Source organism: Myotis lucifugus, unplaced genomic scaffold (genome assembly GCF_000147115.1).
Source record: "Myotis lucifugus unplaced genomic scaffold, Myoluc2.0 scaffold_276, whole genome shotgun sequence".
NCBI lineage: Eukaryota > Metazoa > Chordata > Mammalia > Chiroptera > Vespertilionidae > Myotis > Myotis lucifugus.
Window position 1 is genome coordinate 938208 of NW_005871324.1, and position 13639 is coordinate 951846.

Below are 13639 nucleotides of genomic sequence, written 5' to 3' on the forward strand. Positions count from 1 at the left end.
CCTGCCCCTCCCTCCTTCCTGCTGACCTCTGCCCCCTGCCCTCCCCAGGCACATACAGGGAGGAACTGGACTGTCTGGCATCAGGGCAGGAACTCAGGGGTGGTTCTCACCCAGATGGGGTGCTCACAGGGGTCATTGTTCCTGTGCTGGGACCTCCCCTGTCGCAGGGCTGACTGGCAGCCATATCTGAGTCTCAACCAGCCTGGAGCACACTGTTTGCTCCGCCCTGGGGATTCCCTGAATCCTGCCCCATCCAATCTGCAGCCCCATCCAAGCTGTTTGCAGCAGCTTTTCCATATGAATGTCCTGTCCTGGCTCAGGCTTCAGACTTTGCTAAAAATCTCTCAAACAAGCTGCAGCTGGTGACAGTGTGCCCCAAACCCATCAATAAAAGGCCCACAACCAGCACTAGCATGAGCCAAGCCTGCCTTGCCTCACAGCTGGGCCTCGCCTCCTGCACAGCAGCTCTCCCACTGTCTTTGCAGCTGGTCCTCACAGCCAATTGGCCTGGAGGTCAACTCCTCCCAGAGACGCCAACAGCAGCCAAGGCTCAACTACAAGACTGTGCACACAGCCCACACAGAGGCACCCTAGAGCAGCGGTTGCCAACCTTTCAGACCTCATGGTCCACCAACCGTGGACCACTGGTTGGTGAGCACTGCCCTAGAGTGCCCAGCTCAGGTGACAGGAGGCTGAGCCAAAAAGCTAAAGGAGTTCATCACCCCAAACTAGTATTATGTGAAATGTTGAAGAGAGGAGGAGGGGAGAGGAGGAAATAAATATGAACAATAAAATGGCAACAAATACTTATCTATCAATAAAATGGCAACAAATACTTATCTATCAATAATCAAATCTAAAAATCAAAGTAAATGAACAAGAAATATAGAATCAGAGGCATGGAAGCATGGAACAGACTGACGAATCTCAGAGGGAAGGGGGAAGAAGGAGGAATCTCAGAGGGAAGGGGGGAGGAGGGGGTGAGAAGAGATTAACCAAACATCTTACCTATGGACACAATCAATAGGGTGGTGAAGGCCTGGGGCAGGAACCGGGTGGAGGGGGGCAAAGGGGCGGAAAAAAGGGGGACATCTGTAATACTCTCAACAATAAAGACGTAAAAAAATAAAATAAAAAATTAGCCTGCTATATTTGGTCAAACATTTAAGTAACTCACCCCTAATGCCTTGGCAGGGCCAGACCAAATGATTTTGAGAGCCTTATATGGCCCATGGGCTAGACGTTCCCCACACCTGGTCTAAGCTAAGAGAATTTTCCTTTCTGTTCAACAGGTCAGGGTCCCCTTTAATACAAACACACACACACACACACACACACACACACACACAAACCTGGTGATCCTGGAACATGTGTTGTACTGCCTCTGCCTTCTGGAAGCTGAGGGTCACGTGCAGCTGGGAACTGTGCACTTAGCAGCCCCGCATGAGCATCTCGTGAGGCTGGCTTGAGGGTTAAATGTCCCAAGTGCAGCACTGACAGATTACTGGTTTTATTACCAGACTCATTAAGTCAAGAGAAGCGATAGGAACACCCCAGGAGATGGTGGCCTGGGGTCAGGTGTCAATGGCACCATTTCCCCACTACACCCCCTTCTCTGCTCCCCCTGATGGAAGTCCATCCCTGCCCACAAGGATGGGGTATCCTCTCCTTGACCATCTCCATGCACAACCCTCCTGTCCACATTGTTCTCTCGCGCTGTTTTCTTCACCTGAAAACACTCTCCAACACCCTCAAAAGCACAAACGAGCCCAGCTGGCGTGGCTCAGTGGTTGAGCGTCGACCTATGAACCAAGAGGTCACGTTTCAATTCCCAGTCAGGGCACGTGCCTGCGTTGCAGGCTTGATCCCTACCGTGGTGCGTGCAGGAGGCAACCAATCAATTCTCTTCCATCATTGATGTTTATTATCTCTCTCCTTTCCTCTCTGAAATCAATAAAAATATCTATTTTTTAAAAAAGCAAAAATGAAATCTCTATTTCGCCCACACATCCATCAACTGTGAAACAGCCACCTACTATGTGCACCCTCAGTTGTACTGGGGACATAGTAGGCAGGACCACCCATTGCTCTAAGACCTCATGGTGCAGGGCCTAGAAATCATGAAGAACTAAGAATGGTAAGGTCAAGGAGGGGACTGGCTTCCAGTGGTCAGGGGCTGGGAGGTGGTATCTGGGGGGAGCAGGCAGTATGAAAGGATAGCCTGCAGCACCCCGTGGCTTGTGCCTGAGAAGCCAGGAGCAGAATGGGTGGCTGGGGTGGGTGCCAGCGGCTTCCAGTGGGGAGCATGGGGACCTGACCCAGCACAGTGACCCCAAGTTAAAGTTTGCCACACTCTCCCTCCCGGGACCACGCCGGCACCTTCCCCTTTCCATTCCCTCCCTCTTCCACCCCCACCCCCAGCCCCAGGCACTTTACCATTAGCTTCCTCACTCCCAAGCTCCAAGGGCCCTTCCTTTACCTCTATAACTTGTTTCCTAAACCCACTTCTTCTAGGAATTACTTTTTCTACCTCTGTGATTTACCCAATTTACTCTTACAGTTGGGTTCTTGGCTCTGAATTCTTTCCTAGCCAGAACCCAAGTACCGAGGTTGTTGAACCCAGGTTTGGTCTGACTCCACCGGTCAAACACCTAGTACCATTCCCGCTGCCTTCAACAGAATGATGCCGAGACCCAGGACCTGGATTCTTACTGTGACTCGGATTGTTCCATTGTTGTTGTGTTTCAGTTCCAGAGAAGCAACAAAACCATCCAAGGCTGATGGCAGGACCAGCTGCATTGAATAATGACCCCCTGCCCTGGTGCCGGCCAACCAATCAGTGCAGACCACAACCCTGACAGGACACACGTGGAAAACTGCTGACCAGCATTCTATTAAGATCTTGGCGGGGGTGGGGGGCCTTCCTGAGCCACACGGGATTGGCTGCCTCCTGCAGGGCCCCTACTAGGGATCCAGTCCAGACCAGGAATCAAACCGTGACCTCCTGGTTGATGCTCAACCACTGAGCCACACTGGCCAGGCCGGAGGATTCCTTTCTTTTGTTAATCCTCACCCCAGGATAAGAGTGTAAGGGAGGGGGAGACAGAGAGAGAAACACCCCGATCAGAACCAGGGCTGGGGATTTAGCCTGCAACTGAGGTACATTCGAACTCGCGACCCTTCAGTACGCAGGCCCAGGCGCTACCCACTGCGCAAGCCGGCTCGGGCGGATTCCTTTGAAGTTACGTTCCACTCACCCAGGCAGAAAGAGAACCCCCTCGCTCAGGCCCCGCCTCCACCCGCACTCCCCGCGCCCGCCCATTAACGCCACGCCCCTTAGGTCGCGCCCGTTTCCATGGCGACGCGGCACTAGGCCGGGGCTGCCCGGCCACCGAGGGGAGGAGCAGCGGCAGCAGCTGCGGCGACATGAACACAACAGGGGCGGCGGCCGGGCAGCCGCCCCCCAGCTCGGAGACCCCGAGCTCCCGGAGCGCACAGCGCCCGCGCCATCGCACGTCCGCGGCCCTCCACCCCCTGGGGCATCAGGCGGCGCAGCTCGGGGTCGGCGAGGCGCAGAAGCGGGTACTGGACCTGGAGAAGAGCCTGCAGTTCCTGCAGCAGCAGCACTCGGAGACGCTAGTCAAACTCCACGAGGAGATTGATCACCTGAAGCGGGAGAACAAGGGTGAGTGCCGGTGGCGGGGCCGGGACACCGCGCCCCCCGCGGTGGGACCGGAGAGACAAGAAGACCCGCCTCCCTGGTACTTATCCCCAGCACCGAAGCAGTACATGGACTCAAGAACACGCAGGTTTAGGGAGGACTCAGGGCAGCAAGCCCACCCGGGTCCTACCGCGGGGCTCAGGCTCCCTACTCCAGACCAGTCCCCCCCGCAACCCCTCTCCAGTCATGGGTCTGTCTTCATAGAAGGTGGCCTCCTGGTCAACTGCCCATCTGGCAGGGCGGGTATGGCTGCATCATTTCCCACAGTCACCCTGTCAGCCTTCTTTTCTGCAGGTAGGGCCAGGCCCACCTCATTTTTAAAACTTTTAAAAAGTAAAACATACCCTCAAAAGTAGCTCAGTGAACTTTCACACACTAAGCACACCCAGATCTAGGGCAGACATGCTGGCCCAGTAGGATCCCTGGGCTCCATCCAACCTCTCCCCAGACATCTGGGACCCTGTGCCCTTGTGTCTCCTCAGGGCAGACCCACTTCCTAATTTTACACCCCTCGAGGCTCCTCATCCCCCTGAAGCAGAACTTGAGGCCTCCACCATGGGACCCTGCCCCTCTCTCTGGCCTTCCTCACACTTTAGCTCTCCATGTCTTCCTGAGTCTCACCCCAGTCCCTCCCTGATACCAGCCGTGCCTTGGGCGCTTGGTTGTAGCACTGACTACATCTGCTCATCCATGGCCAGGGGCTCCTGGAAAGCTGGGTCATCGTGACTCATCCCTCTACCCTTGGAACCAAGCCCCCCACCTGGCAGAGGGTGCCCTGTAGACGTCATGGATGAAGGGTGGGATTTTGGGTGAGGCTCTCATGCAGGGCTTTGGCTCAGGGAACAGCCAGAGGCATTCCCAGCCCTAAGGAGCCCAAGGCAAAGTCTTGGCCCATGGGGCAGGGTCCCTGAGGCCTCTTGGGGACTCAGCGGAGAGAGGGTGGGCAGGGCAGGGCAAGCCAAGCTTCTCTCAAATGGCTGTGGCTTTGAAAATGACGAGAACATGTGCTTGCTTCCAGAGCTCCATTACAAGCTAATAATGAACCAGAAGTCGATTAAGAGAGGTAAGACTGAGGCCCTCAGTGCCCGATGGGAAGTTACCACTGTCAAGAGCAGCCCCTCTAAACGGCCTGTGCCCACCCAGCTGCTCTGGCCCACGCACTGTCCTAGTGGTGAGGGGTCCTGGAGGATCTGGACAGGCACCGCCGCAGCCAGCCATGGTCTGGGTGACGAGCACAGAAGGTGCCGCTCTCAGGGAGCCCAAGCCCTGAAGTCTGAACAGTAGGGTCAGTGGGCAGAACAGCTGCTGGTGGGGGTGCCCAGGCCTGCCCCTGCCTTCCCCAGCCTCACTGCCTTGGTGAGCTCTTTCACTTGGCTGCTGCTCTGGCCTACTCCTGTGTCCCTCTGAAATGCTGGGGAGCCCAGCCCAGCCCTGTGGCTCTGGCCTCTCACTCCCTGGGATGGCAGGGATCCTCCCTACCATCTCAGAAGCAACTGTGGGGTCTGGGAGAAGAAAGTGCAGGACACAGAGACCTGCAGCCACTTGTCCAAAGTCCTCCCTCATCTGAGGCACATTGACTCTACCTGTCCCCCAGCCCAGCCCAGCCCAGACTGCTTTGGGCTTGTTCTCCCCACTAACATTTGGGGCCAGGCCTGACACTGAGTGGTGAGTGGTGCCAGCCTGGAGTGCTCCAGTCTGGGGGGGGGGGGTGGTGGTGCCCAAGGCTCTTTCTTCTTGGGGGACACAGAGAATGGGATATGGGGGCCTGGCTTTAGTGGGCAGAGCAGCTCCAGTGAGCTGTCCTAGACACACAGTGACGCCCATTTAGCGGCCCCAGTTCTGCAGTGTGTGTGTGTTGGGGGGGCGGGGGTCCCCAAAGGGACATCAGGAGAGGTTGTATGCCTTCAGGACCTGCCTACTTCTATGGCCCCAAGCCCCCTCCTTTGTGGCCTTGGCTCCCTCAGGCACTGGCTAGATCAGGGGCTGCCTCACCAGAACATCGGGGAGGGCTCTGCATGAATGCCCGGGCCCAGGGCCTGCAAGGCCAGGAGGCGGGCGCAGGAGGGCCCGGCCTCTTGCTGTGCAGAAGCTGCTGGGGCAAGTGGAACATAAGCATCCTTGCTGCCATCCTGGGTTGAACCCTGCATGTTCGCCCACAGGTAGCATCACCAATTCCAACTTTCAGGCCGTCAAGCCCATTCCAAACTCAGTGATGTCAGGTGAGCCTGCCAGCACCCTCAGTGTGTGGGGGGGAGGGCAAGTGCCCCACTGTTAGGCAGCCCTGGGGGTGGGGAGATGGTGCCTTTGCCAGGCCCCAAGGACCTGAGGGTTAAGGGGCAACAAAAGGGAGCCAAGAGGGTGTGGTGAGCTGAAACCACCAGAAGGGGGCTGAGCTGGATGGGACCAGGCTGTGGGTCAGCCGGAGGGAGGGAGGCTGCAGAAACAGTGATGTCAGCGAGGCCCACAAGGCCCCACAGCAGGCCCACCTGGAGCGGGTGGTGGGCAGACGCTGACGGCCTCTCTGAGTGTCTTCCAGAGACAGGGTGGGGAGCTGGCTGCCCGGCTGGTAGTGTCCCTGCTAAGCAGGCAGGACGCAGGTCCGATGGCCCCCGCGCCCTTTGCAGCACCGAGAGCCTCTTCTCCCCACGCTGCCTCCTGAGAGGCAGGCATGCTGATCGGGAGCCGCCCCGGCTCTAAGTTGGACCCAGGCAGGCCATGGATCTTGTTCTGGGAACGTAAACCTGGGAGCTGGATCAGGACCTCTCCTTCAGTTTCATTTTGTCCCAAGTGGGGTTCTGCTTTAGTCAGGGGACAGCTGCAGGGCCACCCACCCCCAGCGTTTTCGGAAGCCTGGGAAGAGACTGGCCCTGTTTCAGGAGTCAGAGCGTTCAGGAGGCTCCGCCCACAGGCTTCATGCTCAGACCCTCATTCCTGTTTTCCAGCAGGAGGCTCTGCTACCATCTCCCCTTTACCAGGAGGAAACTGAGGCAGGGGGCGGGGGCTCCTTGGGCACACACAGCTGGTCCTGGAGGACTTGGGCACAAAGGCTTGATGCCCGCAGTAACTGGCCCTGTCTGGGTCTGACCTGTAGCCAGCTCTCAAAACAAGGCCAGGGCTCAGCCCAGCTCCAAGAAGACAGACTCAAAAACGGATGCTTCCCAGAAGACGGACCTGGAAGAGAAGACTTCGGCTGCTGCCCTGCTTCACAGCAGCAAGTTGGACAAAGCCCCCGTGGCACAGAGGCCCTCCAGGTAAGGCATTTAGAAGGTTCACACCCTGGAACCAGCCCATTGCTTTGCCTTCCAAATGGGCTGGCCTCCAGCATGAACTAAGCTGGGGGTCCTACAGGGCCCCTGTGCTGACCTGAGCCCACCAGAGGGGCCAGCAGCAGCCCCTAAACCATTTACTCAAATTTAACCTCCAAACGAGCTTGCTTTTCACCAAGAATAGAGTCAGGTTTCCCGGCTCCACCTGGGAAACTCACTTGGCCATTGGAAGGCACAGTCAGCAGGACACCCCAGGTTTTGGAACTTCCCTGGAAAGCAGCAGGGAGTCTGTACTTTGCACCAGAAAAGGGACCCCATTGTCCCCCAGGTAGTACAGCCAGCAGGACAGGAGATTCCCTCTTGACCAGTTCTACCAAGTTTGGGGTCAGGACAGCGTGAACCACGCATGCGCACCTGGTCACTGGGGAGGAAGAGATGGGCCCAGATCACTGGCCCCAGAGACCCCGGTGCAGGCGCCCTGGTCAGCAGAAGGCCACCTCTGGCTGCTGCACTGACTGTTTCAGAGATGAAGTGGAGACCTTTAATCCAGACGCCACCTGGGTGGCAGGCAGCCAGCACAAGAGCAAGCAGGTGATGGGGGTGCCCCGCCTGATGAACCTGCCCCCCCACTTGCGCAAACCCACCTCACTCCAGCAGTGTGAAGTGGTCATCCGCCAGCTGTGGAATGCCAACCTCCTGCAGGCCCAAGAGGTGAGGCTCGGGTGGTGGGGCGCAGCCCTGGCGGCTCTGCAGCCTTGGCCGCCATGCCTTCTCCCTGTCTTCCAGCTGCAGCATCTCAAGTCTCTCCTGGAAAGGACCCGGAAGTCATCCCGGGCTGCCTCCGAGGAGGCGGCCCCGAGCTCTCCCAAGTGAGTGCCCAGTGTGGCTCTTGCCCCAACACAGGAGGGGCTGGTGGTGCAGGGCTCACTGCGTCCTCTTCCTTCCCCAGTGACCAGGAAGCTATGCAGCTCTCCAAGGTCCCCACCAAGGGTGTCTCTAGGAAATGGTGAGTCCAGGGGCACAGGATGGGTGGGGCACCTGCAAGGAGAAGGGGGCGGGGCACAGCAGAGAGGAGGTCCTGGCTCTGCTGCCCACCCTCTGCCCCCGCCAGCCTGATCCTGAGCCCGATTCCCGTGTCAGAGCGCGCCATCCTGCCCGCACTGAAGCAGACCCTGAAGAATAACTTTGCAGAGCGGCAGAAACGGCTGCAGGTGGTGCAGAGCCGGCGGCTGCACCGCTCCGTGCTCTGAGCGCCTGCCCTGAGCAGCCTGCACCGTGGTCCCGGCCAGGCCCAGGTCACAGCTGGGGACACTCACCCTCTCTAGGCAGCATCCAAAAAAAAAAAAAAAAAATCCACATAAACCAAAATCACAGCAGATAAAGTCCTTGGTCTGAGAACTGAAAAACGTTTATTTTCTTGCTCAGTATTTTGCTATTCTGCATTTACACAAGAGCGTGTTAAAAGTATTACTTCACCTGTTGAAGAATAAAGCTTGTTTCTCCCAGTCCCGAGTCTAGTCCCTCGCTGGCTGTCAGGCGCTGCTGCCCGGGAGGCCCCCAGCTCTGCGCCCTATAATGGGGAGCGGGGGAGACGGCGCTGGCGGCTGCCCTGGAAACAAGCTTCGTGTGCACCCCTTATTGGATTCAGGGCCTTTCCTGCCTGAGCTGCCTTCTGGGCACAGGCACTCGGGTCTGCTTGACCAGACACTCCTCAGGGCAAGACGATGTCCACCTACCTCGGCAACATCTGTGTCCACACCGACATCGGCGATGAGCCACACTGCTGAGCCCAGCGTCCTCCGTGAAGGGCCATAGTCAAGGCCCCAGGAGAATGGTCCTCTGCAGGGTGCTGGGCCTACCCCGTGATGTCCCCACCCCCTGAGGGCCTCACATCTACCCCTCAATCGCCAGAACAGCAGCTTCCTCTTACATCTCGTGGGTGTTTCTCAGGGCTAATCTCTGCCTCCTCCAGCTTCAGGGAACAGGGACTTTGCCAGAAACCTGGAGGTGAACCAGGATGAGGCTTTGACAGTCAGATGAGGGTGAACTGAGGTCTGGGTATCCATGGCCATCTCCAAGGTGGGGGACCTGGCTCAGCCCTGACAACACCCCTCACTCAATAGTAGGCTCTGGACTCACAGGGGTGGGGTGGGGCATAGTGACAAATTCATGACAAACACAGGAATAATAAATTTATTGTAAGAACCACAGAAGGTAGAGTAGTGCACATACAAAAGGGGGAACCTCTGAACCAGAGGGCTGGCTGATGCTTCACCAGGGAGCCCTCCCGCTCCAGAGTGGCTCTGAGGATACCAGGTCCAGAGGATGGCACCCTGACCCAAAAGTGAGCCCAGCTAGTGCACATGGTGCCAGGGACAGGGCTCCCCCAGAATGCTCTGCTCCCCAGGACCCCCAGTGCTGAGCAGGCCCCAGGGCTTGAAGGGAACATGCCGTGAGGTGTGAGGTCCAGCTGGTAGTTGTGACTTGCAACTATCCACAGGCCAGACTTCCTTTGAGACACACGGGTGCCCCTGGATGCGGGAGCCTCCCTGCGGCAGGCCCCATGTGAACCCAACACTGAGCAGAGAATTCTGTGTGTCTTCAGGGTTTCCTACAGAAACGGGGGGAGTGTTTTCTGGCACACACACAAGGGCTGTAGCAGGGCCCTGACTTCTCCCTGGGAGTCAGGGAGGACAGGGGCCCTGCAGGTGCCAAAGGGACAGCAGCTTGAGGAGCGCAGGCCCGGGGCGTGTCTGCCACTCCTACCACAGAGGACTCCAGAGCCCGTCCCGTCCGGTACCTGTCCCGTCCGGTTCAAGTGTGGGGAACGCTTGGTAGGTCCCCAAGGCAGAAGATAAAAGCAGGAAAGCTAACCTAAGCCCAGGCTCTAGGGAGCCAACACCTAGAAGGGTCCGACACAAGGTGTGTGTCCTCTGTGGCCCCAACAGGCTGCCAGCCGACCCGTGGTCCCTGGTGGGCTGGCAGCCCGAGATGCAGCAGTGGTGGTGGCTAGGCAGCCGAGAGGCAGGCCTGGTGGATGCTCTCCGCCCAGGTGTTGAGCAGGGCTGTAACTGAGTGCTTGTCGGGGAGCTGCAGCAGCCTCGAGGTCATGCATCGGTGCACCGACTGCAGGAAGGGGTTGGCGTCTGCAACAGAGCAGTGGGTCTTGAGCACTGGGCCCTCCTCCAGGACAACGGCCCCATGCAACTCCTGTACGGGAACCTGCCCTCAAAGGCAGAGCTGGCGTCTGGGGCACTTCCAGCCACGGCTACCTGGGAGGCCATCGCCCATGCACCGCTGGTGGCTGTCAGGTCTCCCAGGCCCAGTGTCGCTGGACAACTGCAACATGAGTGGACTTGGAGCCCAGGCTTTCCCTCAGGGATGGCCTCAGGGCTCTAGTCCTGGTCCTCTGTGTGCCAGGTCTGAGCCTCATGGGGACTCATCAACGAAGCCCTCTGGGCCTCTGAGCGCCATGTCACCCAGATGGTTCCCCTGAGCCCAAGCTCCTGTCTGCCCCCCAGGCCAGGGGGAGCGCAGGCCCGGGGGCGTGTCTGTGAGCCTGCAGAGGCCCACAAGGGCCACTGAGCAGCTGGGCCTGGGTCTGCTCACTCCTCAGCTATTGTACACCGAGGCCCTGAAGTTGCAGGACAAAGGGACACAATGGGGGCAGAGACCCTTCTTTCTCCAGTGGCTGCGGGGCAACCTGCTCTTGTCCACAAAGGGGAACCAGAGGAGGAAAGGGAGGGCCTCAGCTTGGGCGGCACATGGAGGAAACCCTGGTTGCTCAGAGCTGACCCTGCCTGCCCTGGGTCCCAGGCAGGGACTCCTCACAGCTGTCCTCTCGGCTCACCCACCGTATTGCCACTGCCGGTCGATCCACAGTGGGCTCTGGGCGGGGTAGTCGGCGGGCACACTGAGCTCCAGGGGTGGCACGCTCGGGAGGTCCTTGTCATCTGCAATACAAGAGGCTGTGCCCATGACCCGCCCACCCTGCCTCACGGCCCTGCTCTGGTGAGGCTGCAAAGCCTGGAGGACACTGGCTCTAGGGCCTCAGGCAAGCAGAGCCCCCCCTGGACAGGAGGGTTGGACTTCCCTGGCACAGGGGAGGGGACAGTGCTGGGCTCATGGTCCAGCCTCGGAAGATGTCCCGGGGCCAGGGTGTAAGGATCAAGGAGGACAACGCCGGCAGCTCCTTTGGGCCTGGGGCTGTGGTGTGAGCCTGGGTGTCTGTAGGAGGCTGAGCACAGTGCACAGTCCGGGTTGGGCCAGTTCTGAGGCGAAGCCTGGAAGCTGTGTTCTTAGCACCCCCATGGCCCGGAGAAATGGTGGAGCCCTGGGGCTGGGCTTACTCCTCGCCCGCCCTGCCCTGCCCTCCCCGGTACTCACCCAGCTTGCATATCAGGTGGACGGTGCCGTTGTTACTGCAGTGAGAAGGGTCCAAGTTCACCAGGAACTTGGGGTCTAATCTGGCCACCTCCCCCTGGAGCACGTTGGGGATGCTCTGCCGCTCATCCTCTTCAAGCTTCCGCTTCCGGGTGCACACCACCGGTGCCCTGGAGGAGGCGATCGTGGTGACCACACTGGCTAGGCTGTGGCCTGTAGTCCCACACCTGCGCCCACCTCAAGGCTATGCCCTGGGCTGTACATACGTGATGGGTGGGCCATGGATGGCCGTCATGGCTGGCACGAATGTGCGGTACAGGGAATGGTTGAAGACGGGCGAGCGGATGTTGGCCAGGACGGCATCCAGGAGCGGCTGGCACAAGTACTGCTGCTTGGTTGGTGGTACCGGGGGTGGTGGGGGCGTGGGCTGGGACAGGATGGGTGGGGTCAGCAGCCTCCTCTTGGGAAGGCTCTCCTGAGCCCAAGGCCCTCGTCCTTACTTACAGCCACACTTCCCGAGGCTCCCCACCCCCTCCTACCCCTGCACACAAAGATGGCCAATCCTGGACACAGTCTCCCCGATCCCCTCCCACCAGGGCCTGGCCTACTGCTTGGCAAGTGGAGGCAGGATGTGGAGGCAGCTTAAAGGAAAACCCACAGCTTGGATGTTGGAGGAAGCACCCACAGGCGACAGCTGGAGGGCAATTTCTCCCACCTCCCCAGCCCCCACAGCAGACCTACCTGGAAGAAAACTCCAAGCAGGGTGCCCAGGCTGAGTGGTGAGCCCCCTCTGCCCACCCTGGACAGGGAGGGCAGCTCTTAGCCTGTGGTTCTGAGTCACTGTCGGGTGAGCCCTGACATTCCCTGCTGCCTTCAGAACCTCACCAGACCACTGCACCCCACTCACCACCGCCATGTCATTCTTGAGTTTCTCCAGGGCGATCTCACACTTCTGCAGAGTTTTCAGAGGGCACCTGTGGGGAGAGGGTACGTGGCTGACCCTCCGTGCTAGAGGAGGGAGAACTGGCAGCTCTCGTGTGCTAATCCAACCACTCCCATCTGACCTCCCCTGGACAGTCAGGCCGGGAGCCTTGGCTACTGGAACCATCCACAGGAATCCAGAGCCTCAGGCCTGGTGGTCCCACCCCAGGAGCTGCTCAGTCCTGATCAGCAGAACAAGGCATAGGTAGGCCAGAGGCCCAATGAGGGGTCAAGCCAAGAAGGCCTGTGGGCCATCAAACTCCAACAGGCCAGCCCCGCAGGGTCTAGCACTCTGTCCAGACAAGCAAACCAGGAAGGAGACACAGTCTGAGCCAAGGGACGTAACCTGAAGGCCAGTCCACACGCAGTTCTGTGGCGCTGGCGCAGCTCTGGCGCTGTGTCGAGAACCTGGCACTCCACCGCCTCCCGAGTGCTTCTTAAGGCTCTGTCTTATGAGGGCCCCAGAAGCTGATGCTAGAGTTGGGCTGTGAGCTGGGCTGGCCCACAGCTGGCAAAGGTGGGGGTTGGGGCTTAGAGCCTCAGCAGACACATCTAAGTGGAGCCCCAGGCCCTTCTCTACACTCTGCATTGTCCTAGCCTGGCCAAGCAGCAGCCTGGGGCGCCCATGAGCTGTGGGTGTAGCACCACCCTCCCTGGGGGCCCGAGGACATGCTCACCTCTTGGAGGGGTCAGTCAGGATGTCCAGAAGGCTCTTCATCTTACTCAGGTCCTTTTTTCTGTCTGGAACAGAAGAGGGGATACTAAGACGCAGCCTGGGAGTCTGCCGCTCCCACCCCAACCCCCATGCAGGCCCCACCCTCACCTTCATTCTTGTCGATCTTGTTGATCATGCGGCGTAGGGGCTCGATGTACTTGGACAGCTGCTTCAGCTTGTCCAGGTACTGCTGCTCCTCGGCCTGGCTGGAGCCCGCTGGGCTCATGACTGAGCTGGGGTTCACTGCAGGACAGAGGCTGGTGAGCCCAGCCAGTCCACAAGGCCCAAGGTGGGGTGCTCGGGCTCCAAGGGGCTCGGGTTTGCTCACCCCTTACAAGCGAGGCCTCCTGAGGGTGAGGGCGTTGCCCTCAGCATCTCAACTCCCAGGGCGAATGTGGGGGACAGGATTGGCCCTGGGTCGCAGGCTACGCCCATCCCCAACCCGACTTACCGGGGGTGTTTAAAGGTCCCGGGGAGGGGACACTGAAGTTCTGCGGGGTGCGCGCTGTCACTGGACTCTGGGAGGGCTGTGGTGAGGGGCTCGGCAGGAAGCTACTGGGGGACGGGCAGGGC

General features: G+C 59.1%; 2 protein-coding genes across 9 annotated transcripts in view; one reads left to right on the top strand and one right to left on the bottom strand.

Annotated features, from left to right (window-relative positions):
- The first annotated feature begins 3350 nt into the window (after positions 1-3350).
- Positions 3351-9009, top strand: LOC102423417 (coiled-coil domain-containing protein 74B). 3 transcript variants are annotated; one of them, XM_006099530.3, is made up of 8 exons: positions 3351-3685; positions 4740-4784; positions 5881-5940; positions 6813-6972; positions 7512-7698; positions 7774-7856; positions 7937-7993; positions 8099-9009. In XM_006099530.3, the coding sequence occupies exons 1-8, from the start codon at positions 3427-3429 to the stop codon at positions 8235-8237; spliced, it is 990 nt and encodes a 329-aa protein (XP_006099592.1). In that variant the 5' UTR covers positions 3351-3426; the 3' UTR covers positions 8238-9009. The 3 variants fall into 3 exon arrangements, with proteins under 3 accessions (XP_006099592.1, XP_014320515.1, XP_014320516.1); XM_014465029.2 differs by having other exon boundaries at positions 7512-7856; XM_014465030.2 differs by lacking the exon at positions 4740-4784 and having other exon boundaries at positions 7512-7856.
- Positions 9010-9164: 155 nt separating this feature from the next.
- MED15 (mediator complex subunit 15) overlaps positions 9165-13639 on the bottom strand; it is a 64574-nt gene continuing 60099 nt past the window's right edge. For all 6 annotated transcript variants that reach the window (XM_023763213.1, XM_023763211.1, XM_023763215.1 and 3 more), the window contains 8 exons: positions 13518-13639; positions 13175-13309; positions 13029-13092; positions 12278-12344; positions 11637-11797; positions 11374-11540; positions 10842-10940; positions 9165-10133 (listed from right to left, as the gene is read on the bottom strand). In XM_023763213.1, the coding sequence (XP_023618981.1) occupies positions 9997-10133; positions 10842-10940; positions 11374-11540; positions 11637-11797; positions 12278-12344; positions 13029-13092; positions 13175-13309; positions 13518-13639 (952 nt within the window). In that variant the 3' untranslated portion in view covers positions 9165-9996. The remainder of the gene's footprint in view (positions 10134-10841; positions 10941-11373; positions 11541-11636; positions 11798-12277; positions 12345-13028; positions 13093-13174; positions 13310-13517) is intronic.

Coding starts and splice junctions, on each gene's coding strand:
- LOC102423417 (XM_014465029.2), top strand. CDS start 3,427: ATGAACACAACAGGGGCGGCGGCCGGGCAGCCGCCCCCCAGCTCGGAG. Junction 6,973..7,511: donor GTGGCACAGAGGCCCTCCAG/GTAAGGCATTTA, acceptor TGACTGTTTCAG/AGATGAAGTGGAGACCTTTA. Junction 7,994..8,098: donor AAGGGTGTCTCTAGGAAATG/GTGAGTCCAGGG, acceptor TGCCCCCGCCAG/CCTGATCCTGAGCCCGATTC.